Below are 17,980 nucleotides of genomic sequence, written 5' to 3'. Positions count from 1 at the left end.
ATTTCTCCCTCCTTGTAAGAAACTCCTGAAACCTTTCCTTCTAAAAGGGTTTGTTGTTGTAACAGCTGTTAGTGATGGTACAGTTCCTTCATCCCTTTCAGTTAAGTTGGGATGGCCACAGCTTTCCAAGGAGGAAAAAAAATAAAACTTAGTGAAAGAATTAAGGTGTATGGAGAGGGCTGAATCTGTGTGCTGTATTGCCCATTAGTACCATTTTAATAAGTGACATAGGAACCATAAACATTCATAGAAACTTTGTCTTGTTTTGCCTGTAGAACAACGAAAAACAAATGCGTCAGCTCTCTGTCATTCCTCCCATGATGTTTGATGCAGAACAAAGACGAGTGAAGTTTATTAATATGAATGGTCTGATGGAGGACCCCATGAAGGTGTATAAAGACAGACAGTTCATGAATGTCTGGACAGATCATGAGAAGGAGATATTTAAGGAAAAGTAATTAGTCTTTTATCTTTGTTTTTATTACATTGCAAGTGACAGATGACTGTGTATAATACACACTAGTAACTATTTATTTTCAGCTCACTCTTGTTAAAAACTCATGCCAGCCCAGCTCTCAGATTACTACAGCAGAATGCTGTGTGGCTGAAATATCACACAGCTTTAGATTTGTTTGTGCATTTTCCTATTGGATCAAGCATCAACCACTTCTTTATTTCTACTCCTTTTTGCTTTGTCTTTAACAAAAAACTTTGTAAAACATGCTTTGATTTACTGAACAGATTAAAATAATTATAACTAGTTTTTTACTCTAACGTGTAGGGTTATGTGAAATCTACATATATAGTTAAACTAGCTTCCTTTTTGAAAATCAAAGGGTTCCTGATGGAACACAATTGCTGTCAAGATTTTTTATGTGATTGTATGCAGTTGTCAGAACTTAAAAATAATTTCTGATTTATAAAAGGTTTGTCCAACATCCCAAGAACTTTGGTCTAATTGCCTCCTACTTGGAAAGAAAGGTAAGACATTTTTAGTCAGTAAATATTACGTAAATTGTTGTCTCTTACTTTCCTAATGTAAGTTTCCTGCTAATGTTTTCTCTTTTTTGGAATTAAGTTATCTTGAAACCAAATTTCTTTATTAGCTGAAAAGGCAGTAATATGTCAGTAGAAATAAAACTATGCAAGGCAAATTGCATGTTAAACATCTATCAAAGCTCAATAATGTGATATTTATGCATAAGAGTAAAGAAAATGACATTTTTTCAGTTTTTGTTTGAAATAGGTAAGTTGCATTAACCATTCATCTCACCTTTTTGTTAGAAACCAAACTGATTCTGCCTGCTAGTATGCTTGTTCTAAGGTCCTGGCTGTGCACCATTAAAGTCAGAGGTATTTCACACAGTAGGATCAGCCTTTACAACAGAGCTGAGATTTTGCACAGTCAGTGTAAGAAATGATTCCGGATTTAGGACCAATCAAGATACTTTTGTCAAAACATCTCAAATACTTACAGCTGTCATGATCAACGAAGGCTTTCCCAACATTAATTATATATAATGTATGTAGAAATCATAAAGAACAAACAAGCTGCAGAGTATTATGAATACACATGGGCAGGGCTCGCCGAACTGCGGCAAGCCCCGCTCGCCAGCCGCGCTGTCCAGCGATTTGCACTTGCGCAGATCGTTCTGTGCATGCGTAGATTGCCCGAACCCAGCTCTTCCGGGTTGCAATCTGCTCGCCATAGGCGAGTAGATTGCATTATTTGTCGATCCTGCACATGGGGTTAAGTTTAATGTTGTAGGAGATTAAGATTTTGTTCCCATTTTATATATAGAAATCTATTTAATTGCTGAGCAAAATTCTAACCCTTCTTTGAATCTAATGACTAGAATAGTATAAATAGTTGAATGACATGTAATGTATTTTATAGGGTTTGGCTTTTGAGTCATAGAAACTGATTTTTTCTCTTTTTAGAATGTTCCAGACTGTGTTTTGTATTATTATTTGACCAAGAAAAATGAGAATTATAAAGCCCTTGTGCGAAGAAATTATGGCAAGCGTAGAGGAAGAAACCAGGTATGTTACTTATGTTTCAGAGTGATTCTGAATGCACATGTGAACCAAGTGAAATAGAATGATCTTTTGTGTACTATTGAATTATCAAGCAGATTGCATAAGAAATGATTTATAGAAAACCATAGAACTAAAAATGGTAGGATTTTAGAAACTTTCTGAAATAAGAAATGAATTCCATAATTCTGGGTTTTAAATCCCCTTTTAAAGTATTGTCTTCATAAATCTTTGCTTTGCTCATTTGTGGCTTTCACTAAGGCATTTCATTTTGCTTGAGCGTCCAGCAATGCAAATTGGGGTCAGACCTATTAAATCATTTAGTGGAGGCAATGGACATTAGATCGAACATATGTTTATTAGAAAATAATAACCACTTCACTTGTCAACATGAGTCAAAAAGTAAAAATTAATAGCGATCATTTTCTAGTGGTCAGGCTGAAAGTCACTGACATTTAGTAGCAAGTAGAAAAATAGATCAGTTATGTAAATACATGTAGGCTGTGTCTAGACTGGCCACTTTTTCTGGAAAAGCAGTTGCTTTTCCGGAAAAACTTGCCAGCTGTCTACACTGGCCGGTTGAATTTCTGCAAAAGCACTGACGATCTCATGTAAGATTGTCAGTGCTTTTGCGGAAATACTATGATGCTCCCGTTTGGGCAAAAGTCTTTTTCCGAAAAACTTTTGCGCAAAAGGGCCAGTGCAGACAGCAGAGATTTTTCCGCAAAAAAGCCCCGATCGCAAAAATGGCGATCAGGGCTTTTTTGCGGAAAAGCACGTCTAGATTGGCCACGGACGCTTTTCCGCAAAAAGTGCTTTTGTGGAAAAGCGTCCTGACAATCTGGACGCGCTTTTCCAAAAATGCTTTTAACGGAAAACTTTTCCATTAAAAGCATTTCCGGAAAATCATGCCAGTGTAGACGTAGCCATAAATTAAACAATTTGTTGATTCAGGATTTCTTTAAAGAGGAAGAAAGCAATATATTTATTATAAGAAATACTTTTAGTAGGCTGCTAGGGTTAACATGGAAATCTGAAAGTAATGTTAAGAAAATTGAAGACATTTAAAATGCTTGTTGGAAAATGGGGAGGAAGAACACAATATTGGATATGGGACAAGTCAGTTTCAGACATTCATTCTTCTGAAATGCATTTTGAAAAGTATCAGAGAAAGCAAAGTGTATTAGCATAGGCAAGGTAATAAGGAAACTATGGTCTGCACATCAGATAGTCAAAGAACTGCATGTAATGACTGCATCAGTTAGATTCGTTACTGATACTGACAACCAGAAATGATAGTAGACAAAACGCCTTGACAAAATATGAAACACCTTCATGGAAACTGAAGCTCAGTTTTGCCAGCTTCTCAGAGTCTCTTTTAGACAGATGAAATTATAGAACTGTTGCAGTTGGAAGACCCCAAGATTTAGTCTTTAGTTTGCCACAGAAATGACTAGTCTTCAGAAATCAGTCACATCCTGGTAACATTACTGAAAAGGAAGAATTGGTGAGACTTTGAAGTATAGCACCTGCACAGATGTGGAGTGAGTTGTAAGCTGGGGAAGTGTGAACTAGGGATGTAATAGAGTAGTCGATTAACCGATCAGTAAAAGCTTATAGGTTAATGCTATAGACGACACACATTCCCTGCACCCCACCCCCACCCTTCCCAGCCAGTACATTTTTTAGCAGGCTGGCCAGCAGTCCAACTCAGTCCTGGCTCATGCTGGGTCCACGACTTACCTCCACTTCATTTAAAGTATATTAGGACCTGGGCGGGTAGGCAGCCTGGCTCAGTTCTGGTTCACACTGGGTTCAGACGCTCAGACACCCCTTCCCTGCTCCCAAACAGGGCGGTAGCAGCACAGGGCGACAGGCAGCCAGTCCATGACGGGATTTGTCTTTAAAATGGTTTCCCTCTCAGACCAGCTTCTGCCTGGCACCCTATGCTGCTGCCTCTAATATAGAGGCAGCAGTGCAGAGTGGCAGGGGTCTCTTCGGGAGTAAGGCCAGAGTGCACTAGCTGCTGGGCCTGCCCTCAGGGACTAGAATAATCGACTAACCAATAAGAATCCATGAGCTTACTTGGCTATTCAATTAACTGATATTTAACATCCCTAGTGTCAACCTCAAAAGCGTGTCATAGAAAATATGGCTTAACATTTGTACAAGGCATTGATCAGACTAGCTATAGCAAATGGGGAGAGTAAGCTGTCAATAGGAGCCAGATTTTTTTAACGGTTTAGCCAATTCCTGATAGTTAAAGCAGATCTTGTAGTGACATAGCGCAAGAAATCTGCCCTCTCACACTATCATATAGTGCTGTGCCCTTCTGCCTAGAGCATTTAACTATTCCTGGAATAGTTAATCCAAAGGTGTTCTGACTCATTCTTGTATTGAAAATATTGACTCATGTGACTTGCATAAGTCCATGCAGCAAAATATTGATACATTTTAAATTGGCGCATAGACTTTGACAAACTCTTTGAATGAAGAAGGAATTCTGTTGCTGATTAGTTAATCTAATGATTAACATCATGAATAGTCACACATGAAAACAGATCCGGAAAACACCAACTGTAAATATGCTCCAGCATACCTATTAAAATGGGCAACACTTCAGATGTTTGTCCTTACTGATGCAGTAAAGTTGTTTTCAATTAAATTCCTGCTACTATCCTTAGGTTTAAAAAATAGCCATCTTACAGAGTTTTTCCTCCCTTGCTAAGGTGGCCACACATTTCAAGGGAAGTCAATGTGCATCAACTGATCTTTGATCCAAGCTAAACACCCTAGGACAAATCATTGACTGCTAGATAAGATGATTGTATTGAGACATTACATACTTTGCCAGCTCTTTTCTGTAAACATGCATTATTGTTAATATTTTGCTACAAATGGTATTCAAGTCATCACTACGTGATTGATGCTTTTAGATTCTGATAATTCCAAATGGGGAGTACAGGCAGTCCCTGAGTTACGCTGATCCGACTTAAGTCGGATCCATACTTACGAATGGGGCTTTTCTCGCCCCGGAGGACGCGGGTAGCGGGACCGCCCAGACGCGCCAAGGTCCCGCCGCCCACGTCCTCCGGGGCGAGAAAAGCTGCTCCACGTCTCCCTGGTCTGCTGGGGGGCCTCCCTCCTTCCCCCAGCAGACCAGGGAGACGCGGAGCAAAGCTGCGGAGGACCAGGGTGGCGGCACCGTGGCGCGTCTCAGTCCCGCCACTGTCTCCATGGTCTGCTGGGGGGGGGGGGGAGAGGGCACAGCTAGTGCACCCCCCCCCCCCCCCCCCAGCAGACCAGGCTTTTCTCGCGGACGCCTGTGGTAGAGCAGCTGGGGTGCTGCTGGTTGGTCCCGCAGCGCCGCTCCTCGGTGCTACTGGACCAACCCAGCAGCACCCCAGGTGCTTTGCCCCAGGAGTCCTGATTCAGCTGCTCTGTCCCAGGCGTCCCCAAGTCAGCCGCTGCTGAAACTGACCAGCAGCTGATTCCAGGAAGCCCAAGGCAGAGTTGCTCTGCCCCAGGCTTCCTGGAATCAGCTGCTGATCAGTTTCAGCAGCAGCTGACTTGGGGACACCTGGGGTAGAGCACCTGGGGTGCTGCGGAGTTGGTCCCCGCAGCGCTGAGGTGCGGCGCTGTGGAGACCTACCCGGCATTGCCCCAGCTGCTCTGTCCCAAGCGTCCAGATTCAGCTGCTGTTGAAACTGATCAGCGGCTGATTCCAGGAAGCCTGGGGCAGAGAAACTCTGCCTCGGGCTTCCTGTAGTCAGCCGCTGGTCAGTTTCAGCAGCGGCTGAATCTTGACGCCAGTTCCGACTTAAGTACAAATTCGACTTAAGTACAAACCTACAGTCCCTATCTTGTACGTAACCCAGGGACTGTCTGTATTGACTTAAGTCAGATTTGCTCAAAATGTGTGCAGTCACCATGAAATTGAAGCCCAGAAAATCCCTTTGTCTGGTTTCTCAGACCAATATACAGACTACTGGGAAATGCTGGTACAACCAAGTGTGATGCATAAGACAAAGTAGTTTTGAAATACTCGAGGAGTAACAAAAATTGCCTTAGTAACAATGTTAAATATCATAGATTATTAAAACTAGGAAACTATAAAACCCTAATTTACTTTTCACTTTGGTTTGAAACTTTGAAAATACACAAGACAGGTTAATTAACTTACATTTTTATTCTTGTGTACTAATAAAGATTACTACCAATAAGCTATTGCACAAGGTGTTAAACAAAATTGCCTGCATTTACTGATACCAGTTTACAATGTTGCAGAGCTGGTGGAATTTGTGTGTACTTTGTACCAATAACCTGTTCCTGATTATTAGTATTTAACTATGATTGCATTTCAAAAAACAAGTACAGTATGAGATTTTTTGGTGTGCTATACCACTTAGGTCTTTAGGATTGGTAGACTACATTTTACCATGAGGGTGGGGTCGACGCTATTTCATCCTGAAGTTAGTGCGTTAGTTCTTGTGTATAGTACTTAATGTGTCACTGGTTTCAGAGGGGTAACTGTATTAGTCTGTTTCAGCAGAAACAACAAGGAGTGCGTGGCACCTTAAAGACTAACAGAGATATCTTTGGGCATAAGCTTTCGTAGGTTGGAATCCACTTTGTCAAATGCATCTGATGAAGTGGGTTGCATCCCCCAAGAGCTTATTACTATAGTCAAGACTTGCTATTTGCAGGATAACTCACTGTAACCTTTCAAAACTGCTAATGTATTTTTGGATAAGATGAGCAAATTTGGGTTGTACAATTTAACTCATGTTTGGTGTGCAGGCAGGCTATCTTTTAATGAAATGTACAAGAGCTGGTTTATGAACTTCCTTGTCTTTAGCTCTGATTGATGCCTAAATATCTGATAAAATACATAATTTGCCTGATAGTAATGCCCTCCCCCTAAAAGTTAACTCTGCTTTTTGTGCAATAGTTTGGAAACATGCACTGGGACTACTTATGAGTCAAGTTAAATAGGCCTAATTCTTAGAAATAGGGGCCTTGTCAGCCTGAATTAAATATTATGGACAAGTTATAAATGTCAGAATTATGGGAAACTGTAGGTAGCCTTATCTACACACGAAGTAGCAAGAACACATTGGTATCTGAACTATGGAGTTGAGATGTATTTTAGGTTTTTCTGTTGGTCTTGCTCACCTCAGAACTGTGTTTGCTTTCTTTTAACAAAGAAAATTATAGAAAACTCTGTTCTGGAACTGTCAAATACCTGCATTTACAGTTAATATAATTTCTTTACATATAACTGAAATGTAGATACTTGTATCAAATGAAATGTGAATTTTTTGAAGGCTTATCTTGTTTCCCCTCTGGAAAAAATGACTCTCATTTGGCTATCCTACTGAAACATCGTGATGAACACACTAACAACCTTTTTTCAGGCCAGTGCAGGGTGGTATGTCAAAAACTTTACTTACGATTATCCATTAAGATTAAAGCAAATAGGAGGCCCTTCTCTATTAATTAATCTTATCCTTTCCAGCTCCCCTTTCCACAACTTATTTTTCTAAAAAGCTGTTATAGTCTCTCTATCTGTAAGTTACAGCAAAAATCTTTGTGTCTGATTTGCAACTGCATGATGATGATGGGGTTTAGGAAGCCCCCACCCAGGATCTTGTCATGCTGGCAACATAGGAGCTTCAAAGGAAGCATCCTTGCAGACAGGGTCATAGCAGTTAGAAGCAAGTGCAGTGAAAAAGCCAGTGCAGGTAGGATACAACTCTCCAGTAGAGGGCATAAAGATATTACAGTTGCACAGCTTTTACTCGCAGTTATGATTTTAAACTAATATTTTCTTAGCCAGTACAATTGCAACTATTTAAACTTGGCCAACATCACCCTCGGTCTTAAATGGATGTTTGTTTTGAAGCCCATGAGTGCTATATGACATTCTTATCAAGTGTGGAGTTTAGTGTGTGTTGAGACACGTGTTTATGTTTAGTTAAATCTAGAAAAGGAAAGACTTCTAATAAAGGTATAGTTTAAACTTCTGTAACTAGATTTTTCAGACTTCATGGGCGAGTAATTTCAGTGTCTTGTAGCACATGTGATTTTTGAAAATCAAGGAAAAACTTGGTTCTTTCTTCAGATTAGAAAGTGGCATAGATGCAAATAAAGTCTGGTTGGGTGCAAAATACCACCTAATGGGAAGGGATATTCTGATAAGAACAGACGGAATGTTGAGACTTAAAAAAGTATGCTCACCAGAGAACCTCTAGCTTATCACTCCCTTCTGCGAAGTGGTGATTACAGGCTGTGTGAATACTGAGACATACTGGAAGCCCACAAGTAACAGCTACCAGGGCACAACAACCAAGTTTCAGTTTACGATTTGCGCACACACAAGAGGAGGAAAAGAAGCAATAGTTTAACCACATCAGAGTGAAATGAGAAGATTTAGTTGCTTGTATTTCAAAAAACCATCCAGTTGTTGGTTTGGTTGAATCAGTAGTTTTTGAAGCCAAATTATTGATTAACTAGGAAGGAAATAAAGCTCTTATTACAGTTCCTATCTCACATTGGCCTTGAAGTGTGTAATGTGCATTACTCTAATTTAGAGGATCTGAATAAAGTCTGCTTTACTGGAAAAGCAGAAGATTAATTTGTGAGCCCATGGCAGTATTTTAAAAGCTTGGAATAAAATTTGAATGGAGACTGGGGGAAAACGATGATCAGTAATTTGGAAATGTACTTTTCCATAGTATAGCTGCACTGTCAGCATATGTGAAGGTCTATGGACCAATCCATATGTTTTTGCAGCAGGTGGTGCAGTCCAGTGATCTGACTAAACAGAAACTTGCTGTACTTCTGTGACAGCCAATCAAACACAGCTCAGTGGGGATTACCTCGAGTAACCCCTGTGAGATTAGAAGCTTACATGTGAGATGGGCAATTCTTCCGTAGCCAGTTTGTGGCAGGATGACAAAGTTGCCTGGAATAAACACGTTGCTGGGTCAACCAGCCCGTGTTAAGGGACTATGTGATGATGTGCTGGGGGTTTTGTGCTTTTGAGTCTGATTTTGCATTAGAGCCTGACCCTTGTGGTGTGGATAGTAAGAGTTTTAATCGACAGATGAATGTGCAGGTACGTCGTTGACTGAGGCTTCAGCTTTATAAGGTTTGTGTTTTAACCTGTTTTTGCCCAATGGAACATTGCATTATAAAAATTCAGGGTGAAAAACTGATTTAAACCTATTAACCATGTGCAGTGTTAGATTACGCAGGTAAAAGCTTTTTGCTGAAGCTGCAGTTCATCTTAATTCTTTGCTGCTTGTACTGTACTATCTAGCACAATCAAAATACATTTACCTCCGCTTGTGTCACTGACAGTGTTAAAGGAATACCTGGAATAACCAACGAACAGTTATCAGTATGTTACAGGAAGGTTATAAATAATAGTTAGCTATTAGTATCTACTCCAGTTCACATTTTTAAAAACTCAAAAGCATTTAGTTTATATATAAAATAAATTAAATATAAAAATTATGTGCCTAGGACATCTGCTGCCTCTGCTAAATGAAGGAGCCTTGTGGTATTTCTACAGCCCCTGGGGAAATAAAATAAAAACTTTCCTCATCGTCCTCTTCATTTTCAGATCCTGTTGAGACATTTAATAGTTACCAAAATTCTTGTTTGTCTTGATCTATATTTAGACATGCAGCAACAACACAATGATTTAGTATTAAGAGCCTTACTTAAAACCCCCAATAACAAAAATCATGCTGACTCTGTGTTGTATCTGCACATAGGAGGACACGGACTTTATTCAAAGACTTCTGCAAAATGTAGGCAAAATGTTCATTGCATTCAGAGGAAAATTCCCCAAGTGCTTAACGTTTAACTTTTTTTGAAGGAGTGTGAGTGAATCTTTTATGTGTATATGTATGTGTGGATCTTAAAGCATGTTTTTCAGTTTAAGTCTGAGTCTGATTTGAATCCGCACAAGCAAGGCTTTTGAATTGACTACCATGTTTTCTAGGCATCAGGGTGTGTGTTAGGACTGTCCACTTTCCTAGTGTCACTGAGATTCTTCTGGAATTGGGCTCTATCTCCTGGAGGCTACCGTTAATGTGCATAACTTGTTAGCTAAGACGGCTTGCTTGTCCGCTTGCTTTCTCCCCCGCATGCCTGTATACTTGCTTCCGCCTTCTGGAATCCGACACTTACCTTTTCCATCAGTCCCAAGTCCCTTCTCAGGACAGCCTTCTGAGGCGGCACTTGAGCTCTACTCATGCATATGCAGTGCATAAAGTGTATACAAATACAGTATTGCCTTCAAGACTCATGAATTACAGGACATCCCCATTATCTGTGCAAGATGTTCCAAAAAAAATGTGACTGTCTAGCGAAGTGAAGTAAAGCAGGGAATTTTTTTTTCCTGCGGCTGATTTCCATTTGCACATTTTTTTTCCCCTTGTGACGTGAGTGGGGAATGGGAGGATTTATAATGCATCATTTCCTACACGCGTCAATGACATTAGTGCGGAACCATTGTATCCTGGGAAGACTTATAGTGGGGTTGCTCTGTACTCAATCCCATATTATATTCTTCCCCTTCTCTGTTATGTGATTTTTAGGGCTGAATCAGAGTTAGAAGGGGCAGCAAGGGTCATCTAGTCATCAGTTAGATCATACCGTTACCTCCTTTGTAGTAAATGAAATGCAGCTATACATCAGAGTAAGCATACGTGCAGTAGTGAATGTTTACAGGGGGAGATTTGGTCTGTTATACTGCTATGCATGTTCAAGTGCTTGTTCAGTTCTAATAATTTGTTTGTGGTGCGCTACTTAAGTACAAATAGAAAAAGAGTAGGCTTTAACCTTCCGTGAATTTTCCAGGGTTTATAAACCAACTCTAATAGAATACTTGTTTGGGTGTAAATGTAATGTATTAATTTACAGTACCTGCACCTACACATCAGTTTACATAATACAAGCGAGAATTGTAAAATTCCATGTAATTGGTTAAATGGTTAAACATAGTGTTTAACCGGTTAACTAATTAAAGGCAGAGCATGTGGGGAGGGGAGACCAGATGGGTCCGGGCTGGAGCAGCCCCTTCGCTTGCTGCAGCTAGGCTGCAGTGCCCCTCCTCCTCACCATGGGCAGGGGCCACTCCAGCCAAGGGAGAGGGTGGTTCTCCCAGTCTTCTGGGGTGGGGGTAGGAGGCGCGCTATTCCTATGTACTGGTTAACAAGCTACTCCCAGTTATTTCTTTTTTGGAATGTTTAATGTATAGAAACTGGCTGATGGAAGCAATCATTCTTCCCATATGAGATATTTGCTTACAGACATTTTTCCTGCTTTAATCAACAGTTTTGAGAGTTTTTCCAAACAATAGTATACATAGTGACTTAATTTAAAAATATTTTTATATTGTCAAAGGAAACAATCTTCGAGGATCTAAGATCTGGTTTCTCAAATTGGAGTACTGCCCAGAGCACAACTTAGAGTGCAGGCCCTTGGGAGCAGGAACAGTCTTTATGGTGATGACTAATTGTATAGTTAGTACCTACCACACTGACACCTTGATTGGGATCCTTTGGTATTATCACAATACTACTAATAAAAGTCCATTGGGATGGCCCGAGTGGATTTTACAGTTCATCTTGCCAGGTGCTGGGGAAGTAACTAAGCATTGCTTCCAAAGGAGAACCACCTCAATGCTGCACCTAATAAATAACTGAAATTTAATAATTGTACAGTGCTGAGCTCAGGGAATTCCTCCCTGATCATCACATGCTTAGAACTCTCAAGCATGAAGTTTAATTGCTCATATAATTACATTGTGTAGATACAAATGCTAAAATGTAATGAAATATGCACATGTGCTGCAGATATACATGTAATTAAAATGCGGTGAAACCTGTATCTGGCATTCAGCTTGGCATTACTAGACCCACACAAGGGGTGCTCTCCTCTTTGAGGTAACATCCTGAGAGCACTTGGTAACAAAGGCTGCAATGCAGCCAGAAACGTAAGGTCATGAAAGCTTATGCTTGTGAAGAATATATTTTTACAACCTCCTTTAAGGATCCAGCTCTTAATTTATTATGAAGTGTTTCCCCGTTAACACATTTTATATATTCTTCAACCCATCTGGAAACAGCATGAGAGAGATGAGTTGGTAAATGTTAGATTAGTCCTCATAACTAAGCCAGACAGGGACATTCAGTGTTTTTTGAAGGGAAGAGGAGTGGGGATGATGACACACATTTGCCCCATAGCTTTCAGTTGTAGATTCATAGGTGACCTAGTTATACAGGTAACAAAGGCAATAGCTAAAGGGAAATATAAAAAAGACAGTAAAATAGTATGTTTGAAGACAGTAGGGAGGAAGAATGAAAGCCTCTTTAAATATCTTCATTTCTATCAGGCTACTAGTAGAATAGTCCAACAGTCCAAACTGAGACCTATGCTGTCTTGAAATAAATGTAAATAGATTTCAGCAATTGCTATTATCAAGCTGGTTGCAAGGATTTGGACGTGGATACTAAAGATAAACTTGTGAAATGGGAATGTGGAGATCTTGCTTTTCATCAGAATAACATGCTGGTATCATGTAAATGAAGAACAGTAAAAGTGATAAAGGTGGGTTTGAATTGTAGATGTGATTTGAGCTGGTAAGAAGCAAGGACAGTTTAGTTTCTATGATGTGTTCTAGGTGCAGTAACCCAACAGAGTATTGAAAATGGGAACTAAATGTTGAGCGTCAGCTAGAACTATTTTAAGAATTGGTACACAACGGATTCTTGCATGTGTGGCCATAAGTGGATAATAAACATGATATTGGTTTATATGGAGTGCTGGTGGCTGAAGCTAATGGCATCATACTACCTTGTCAGAAGCAGATTCTCACCCAGGCTTCTAGACAAAGTTAAGGCTAGAATGACTGTTAATTTAGGACTGCATAAATACACTATTCGTATAGCTATTCTGTTCAGCATGCAGGAGCCTGTTTATAATCACTCTGATATTGGCAAATTGTTTTTGTGTGTCAGCATCCCATGGCTGTAAAGCTATATATGTTGCTGTCATTGAAGAAAACTTAACAGTTATAAACTATACCTTTCCTTCCCAACTGCTAAAAATAATATAGTGAAATATGAAATTCCTAATTTAGTGCTTAATACTGCTGACTACTGTTAGAACAGTTAGATCTGTACATAATATTAATGGTGGTAGACTGTGTTCCCGCTAATCTTGTCCATCCATGTGCAGAATACGTTTTTATCTGCACCGAGGCATGTACAAATGTGCATCACCACTAGAAACCAACAAATAAAAAACTAGCTCTACTAATTAGCTAGGCAGGCGGCATTTGAATCTCTCCTGAGTGGCTGCACAAGCATGCGGGTTACAGAGAACACTGGTCGCACATCTTTTGTTTTTGTAAACCATCATGTGTTACTGTTGTAAAATAGAGCATGTTAATATTGCTACTCTTGAAATATATATTTTTAAAGATTTGTGATTAGACATCCCCTAAATGCTATCGTGAAACTTATTTGTTACAGCTGTTAATTTTCAGGCTTCATGTGTTGGGCTTCCATGATGCGCTCTTTAACGTAACACCTTCCATATTATGCTGTATGGGACAGAATATACATATTTGTTTGCGAAGACAGAACAAAGAATAACGTGTGTACTGTGTCTTCACTATCACTGTACTAATTCTACTGAAGAGGGCAGTACATCCATGGAATCTACAAAATAAAAAGTAGTACTTTCCCAAACCAAGGTTACTAACATTCAGACAGATTTAGTCAAAAAGAATGACTCATTGAAAGGGACTGACAGAAAAATTCAAAATATGGTGGCTGACAAACTTCAAGGCTACCGGCAGATTGATCCATGCCACCGGGTCTGCCAAACCACTCCATTATTTTTAATTTGCAGATGTCCCTGTTGCTGTAAAAACTCGGTAATTCAGTCCCAACGTCTTAAGCTGATATGTACGTTGAGATGAAGATTGTAATGTAAAATCTTTAACTCCATTCAGTAAAATGAATGGTATAAGTACTATTATGATAAAAATGCATCTCCTTTACCTAGTTCAGTGTTTTTTGTAGCCTTAGTGTGTCGACTTTTCATTTCAGCAGCAAATTGCACGTCCTTCACAAGAAGAAAAGGTAGAAGAAAAAGTAGAAGAGGAGAAAACAGAAAAAACAGAAAAAAAAGAGGAAGAAAAGAAAGATGAAGAGGAAAAGGATGAAAAAGAGGAATCTAAGTACGTACATGTAATGAGAGAAATGTTTTGACTTTTTTCTAATACAGTTACTCTTGGCTAGTTTTTGTTCCTAAAATAAACAGGATTGGCATTAAATGAAAGCAATAAACCTCATAGTTGATTTCATATCGGATATAGTTATTTAGAGTTGAATTGTTGCAGAATGCATAAAGAATTGGTCTGTGGCATATCTGTTTCTCTCAGCCTTGGACCAATCAGATCAATGGAAAATCTCTGAAGTTTAGATGGACTTTTTCTTGCTGTTCTGAAGTTTATTGTTTACAATATTTGCTGCTGGTATCTGCAGAGTTGTTATAGCATGTAGGTCACGGTATTAGAGAAACAGTGTACGGTGAGGTAATATCTTTACACAGAGCTGCTCTTTAGGTTTCAGAAATGTACTCAGGGCACCATAGTAAGTAGAAGGTGGAACAGATTATTTAGCATAAGTAATTAATACCGTTAAGGGACCATTCAAGGTGAAGTGGCCCATTAACGCTGCTGGTGTGTGTTTCTATATGAAAATGGACATTCTATTAAAGTCCAAAAAACCAACATACCTGGTACTATCAGTAAGGAAATGATATTTTTTTCTTTTGGTTTTTAATTAGCTTAAGATTACAGCTGCATTTATTTTTAAATAAATTTGGATGGGGGTGGGAATGAGGAGCCCATTTTACTGCTTAGTCGGTTCTGACATCTACGATTCAGTTTCACCAATGTCTGCCTAGAAAGTATACTCTTTACTGATATCAGGGTTGGAAACTTTTCTTTTAACTTTTGTCTCTCTCCAGAGAGAACACCAAAGAGAAGGACAAAATGGAAATTGCACCAGAGGAAACAGAACAGGCTGCCCCTAGGGGCCGAAAAACTGCCAACAGTCAAGGTCGTCGTAAGGGTAGGATCACCAGATCCATGACAAATGAAGCTGCAGCAGCTAATGCTGCCGCTGCTGCTACTGAAGAGCCACCACCACCTCTTCCTCCCCCACCAGAACCTTGTGAGTAGTGTTTAGTTAGAATCCATCTGGCAGAAAGGCACTTTATCAATAGGGGATCATTCTTTATGTATACTGCACATTTCCTTTTTAGACACACTGACATTTTTCAATTCTAGTCTTTTATTGACAAGACCATCAGCCAGTATTAAACATCTAATAACATGAATCTGTAGTGAGCATTATACATACAAATCAAATCCATTGTCAAAACTTTGAGAAAATGCCAGTATAGTGCAGGTTGAGTCTCTCTTGTCTGGCGCTGTCAGGTCTAGCAACATCTGTGATCCAGCATGATTTGAGTTAGCCGGATGTCCACTTATCAAGGGTGTGACTAAGGTTCCCAGGGTCCTGTAAAGTTTGTTTACAGCCACCAGATCTGGCTTTCAGAGTTCTGCACTTTAGTTCTAATTTACCCCTAAATGTCTTCTAAGAGCCCAGTAAATGGTGGAAGTGCTGGTGATGCTGCTAGACAATATTGAACTTCTGTGGTTCAGCAAATGATCTGGTTTGGCACCCGTCAGGTCCCTACGGTGCTGGACAAGAGAGGTTCAACCTGTAGTTGTCATACTGTACAAAGGCAATTTTTCTCACTTTGTAGGGTTATTGCTAGGGTCTTCAAATGGAACTGCACAGGCAGATCACTGTATTAATTTAGATCCAATTGCAGAACCTAGCCCTAGATGTTACTAACAAGCAACTTAGTCCTGGAATTTGATTTACCACAATATTTATTGTCTTGAATGGATCTCTGGTTGATTTTGTTTAAGTCATTATGAAGCTAAGGAATATTCTGTGAAGTATTATTTTAGTGGCGCATACCAGTAAACAGGATACAATCTCTTGCTGCTGGTTGCTTTCCTAGAGGTGCGCACGTCCCTATTGCTGATGCAGAAACAAGGAAGTGAAGGAAACAGAGCCGCACTGGCATCTGCATTAGAAATATAGTAATTAACCAAGAAAGCATTTAAGTAAGGTGACAGCTGTCAGTAAATGGCACTATTCTATTACCTGAGCTTTCTCTCCCCAGAGGTCAAACTGAGCTCTGTTCTCTAGCTTGCAAGTAGTATTCACAGTACAAAAGTACCAATAACTAGGGTAAGAATCTCTTCTCTCCCCCCCCCCCCCCCCCATTATTTCGAACTGCCTGCTGTTGGTGGCAGCTGAGTGCACCAGAATTCTACTGATTTGGTCTATTAAGAGTTTTTAAGCAAAGCTTTCTCTGGTTATTGCTCAAGGAGTCTGAGCCTCCTGAAAGAGCACTATAAAAGAAGTGCTCATTAAATTGTAGACATCAAAGATTGCCATGTGCATTTATCTCAGCAGGTATGACCTCCTTTTTGTTTCCATGTTCTCAAACTAGGACAAGTATAATCTTTAAATATTTTTTGCAGTTTTATGAAAACCCGCATTTGAAAGCTTTTGAGTGGATTGAATACTTATGCTGCCCTATCCATGTTACCTACCTTTTATTTTGCTGATTTCTGTTCGCTGATAATGCTTTCTGTACTATGCACAATGACAGATAAAAACAAGGATAAATTGGGGGGGAATGAGGGGTTTCTTTTCTTTGGAGAGGCTGAGCTGTCTGCAAAGTCTGAACATTGTTCAGAACAATATTAAACCAGAGTGACACCAAATCCAGAGAGAAAGCAGAGGGAGAATATTTTGCCCTTTTAATTGTTTGTGTTTTGTCTCCTGAATGGGTGTGTGGTGTACTACTACCAGGATTTTTTTAAACTTTTATTCATATTTCTTTGCTTATGATTGTCCAGATGAGTGTAGGAAATTGATATGCTGGAAATGAGTATAGGAGAAGAGGCTTCAGGATGCTAAGTAATTAGCTTTTTTACTCTCTTCCGCAGAATCATAGAACACTAGAACTGGAAGGGACCTTGAGAGGCCATCAAGTCTAGTCCCCTGCCCTCAGGGCAGGACCCAGTACCATCTAGACCATCCCTGATAGTTGTCTATCTAACCTGCTCTTAAATATCTCCTGAGATGGAGATTCCGCAACCTCCCTAGGCAATTTATTCCAGTGTCAGGAAGTTTTTCCTAATGTCCAATTTAAACCTCCCTTGCTGCAGTTTAAGTCCATTGCTGCTTGTCCTATCCTCAGAGGCCAAGGAGAGCAATTTTTCTTCCTCTTCCTTGTGACACCCTTTTAGATATTTGAAAACCGCTCTCATGTCCCCTCTCAATCTTCTCTTTTGTAAAGTAAACAAGCCCAATTCTTTCAGTCTTCTCTCATGTTCTCTAGGCCTTTAATCATTCTTGTTGCTCTTCTCTGGACTCTCTCCAATTTCTGCACATCTTTCTTGAAATGTGAAGTCAGTGGAATAGAATTACCTCAATAAAACAGCCCCTTAAATACTTTTGCATTTTGGGCTGTTTCTTTCTTTTTTTAGTTTTTCTGTTTTTTTCAGTCTGTGGTGTTTTGCAATACTTTCCATTTTTTCTGTTTGGCTAGTATACAATAGTGTGTTTTTGTTAGAGCCTGCAAATAGACTTACAGTAGAAGTCTGAGAGAATATTATTCTGCAACATTACAGTCAGCAACGTTTTACATATAAATGTTTTAAAGGCTCTGACGGGATTTTTGTAGAGCCTATGTGAAAAATACAAAATTTCCTTTTAAGGAAGGTGCCTATCTGCTTTCACTAAAATTGTCCTTTTTCTAA

At 39.6% G+C, this 17,980-nt stretch overlaps 1 protein-coding gene across 18 annotated transcripts in view; it reads left to right on the top strand.

Annotated features, from left to right (window-relative positions):
• The window catches only part of NCOR1 (nuclear receptor corepressor 1), a 112,991-nt gene that overhangs the window by 41,739 nt on the left and 53,272 nt on the right, over nt 1-17,980 (top strand). For 14 of the 18 annotated variants that reach the window (XM_075904320.1, XM_075904336.1, XM_075904335.1 and 11 more), the window contains 5 exons: nt 276-454; nt 927-981; nt 1,942-2,043; nt 14,172-14,302; nt 15,097-15,302. In XM_075904320.1, the coding sequence (XP_075760435.1) occupies nt 276-454; nt 927-981; nt 1,942-2,043; nt 14,172-14,302; nt 15,097-15,302 (673 nt within the window). The remainder of the gene's footprint in view (nt 1-275; nt 455-926; nt 982-1,941; nt 2,044-14,171; nt 14,303-15,096; nt 15,303-17,980) is intronic. The other 4 variants (XM_075904334.1, XM_075904331.1, XM_075904327.1 and 1 more) reach the window with 1 other exon arrangement.

This window comes from Pelodiscus sinensis, chromosome 21 (genome assembly GCF_049634645.1).
Source record: "Pelodiscus sinensis isolate JC-2024 chromosome 21, ASM4963464v1, whole genome shotgun sequence".
NCBI classification, from domain to species: domain Eukaryota; kingdom Metazoa; phylum Chordata; order Testudines; family Trionychidae; genus Pelodiscus; species Pelodiscus sinensis.
Note: the sequence above shows the minus strand (reverse complement) of the source record. Positions and strands in the feature narration are given on the sequence as shown.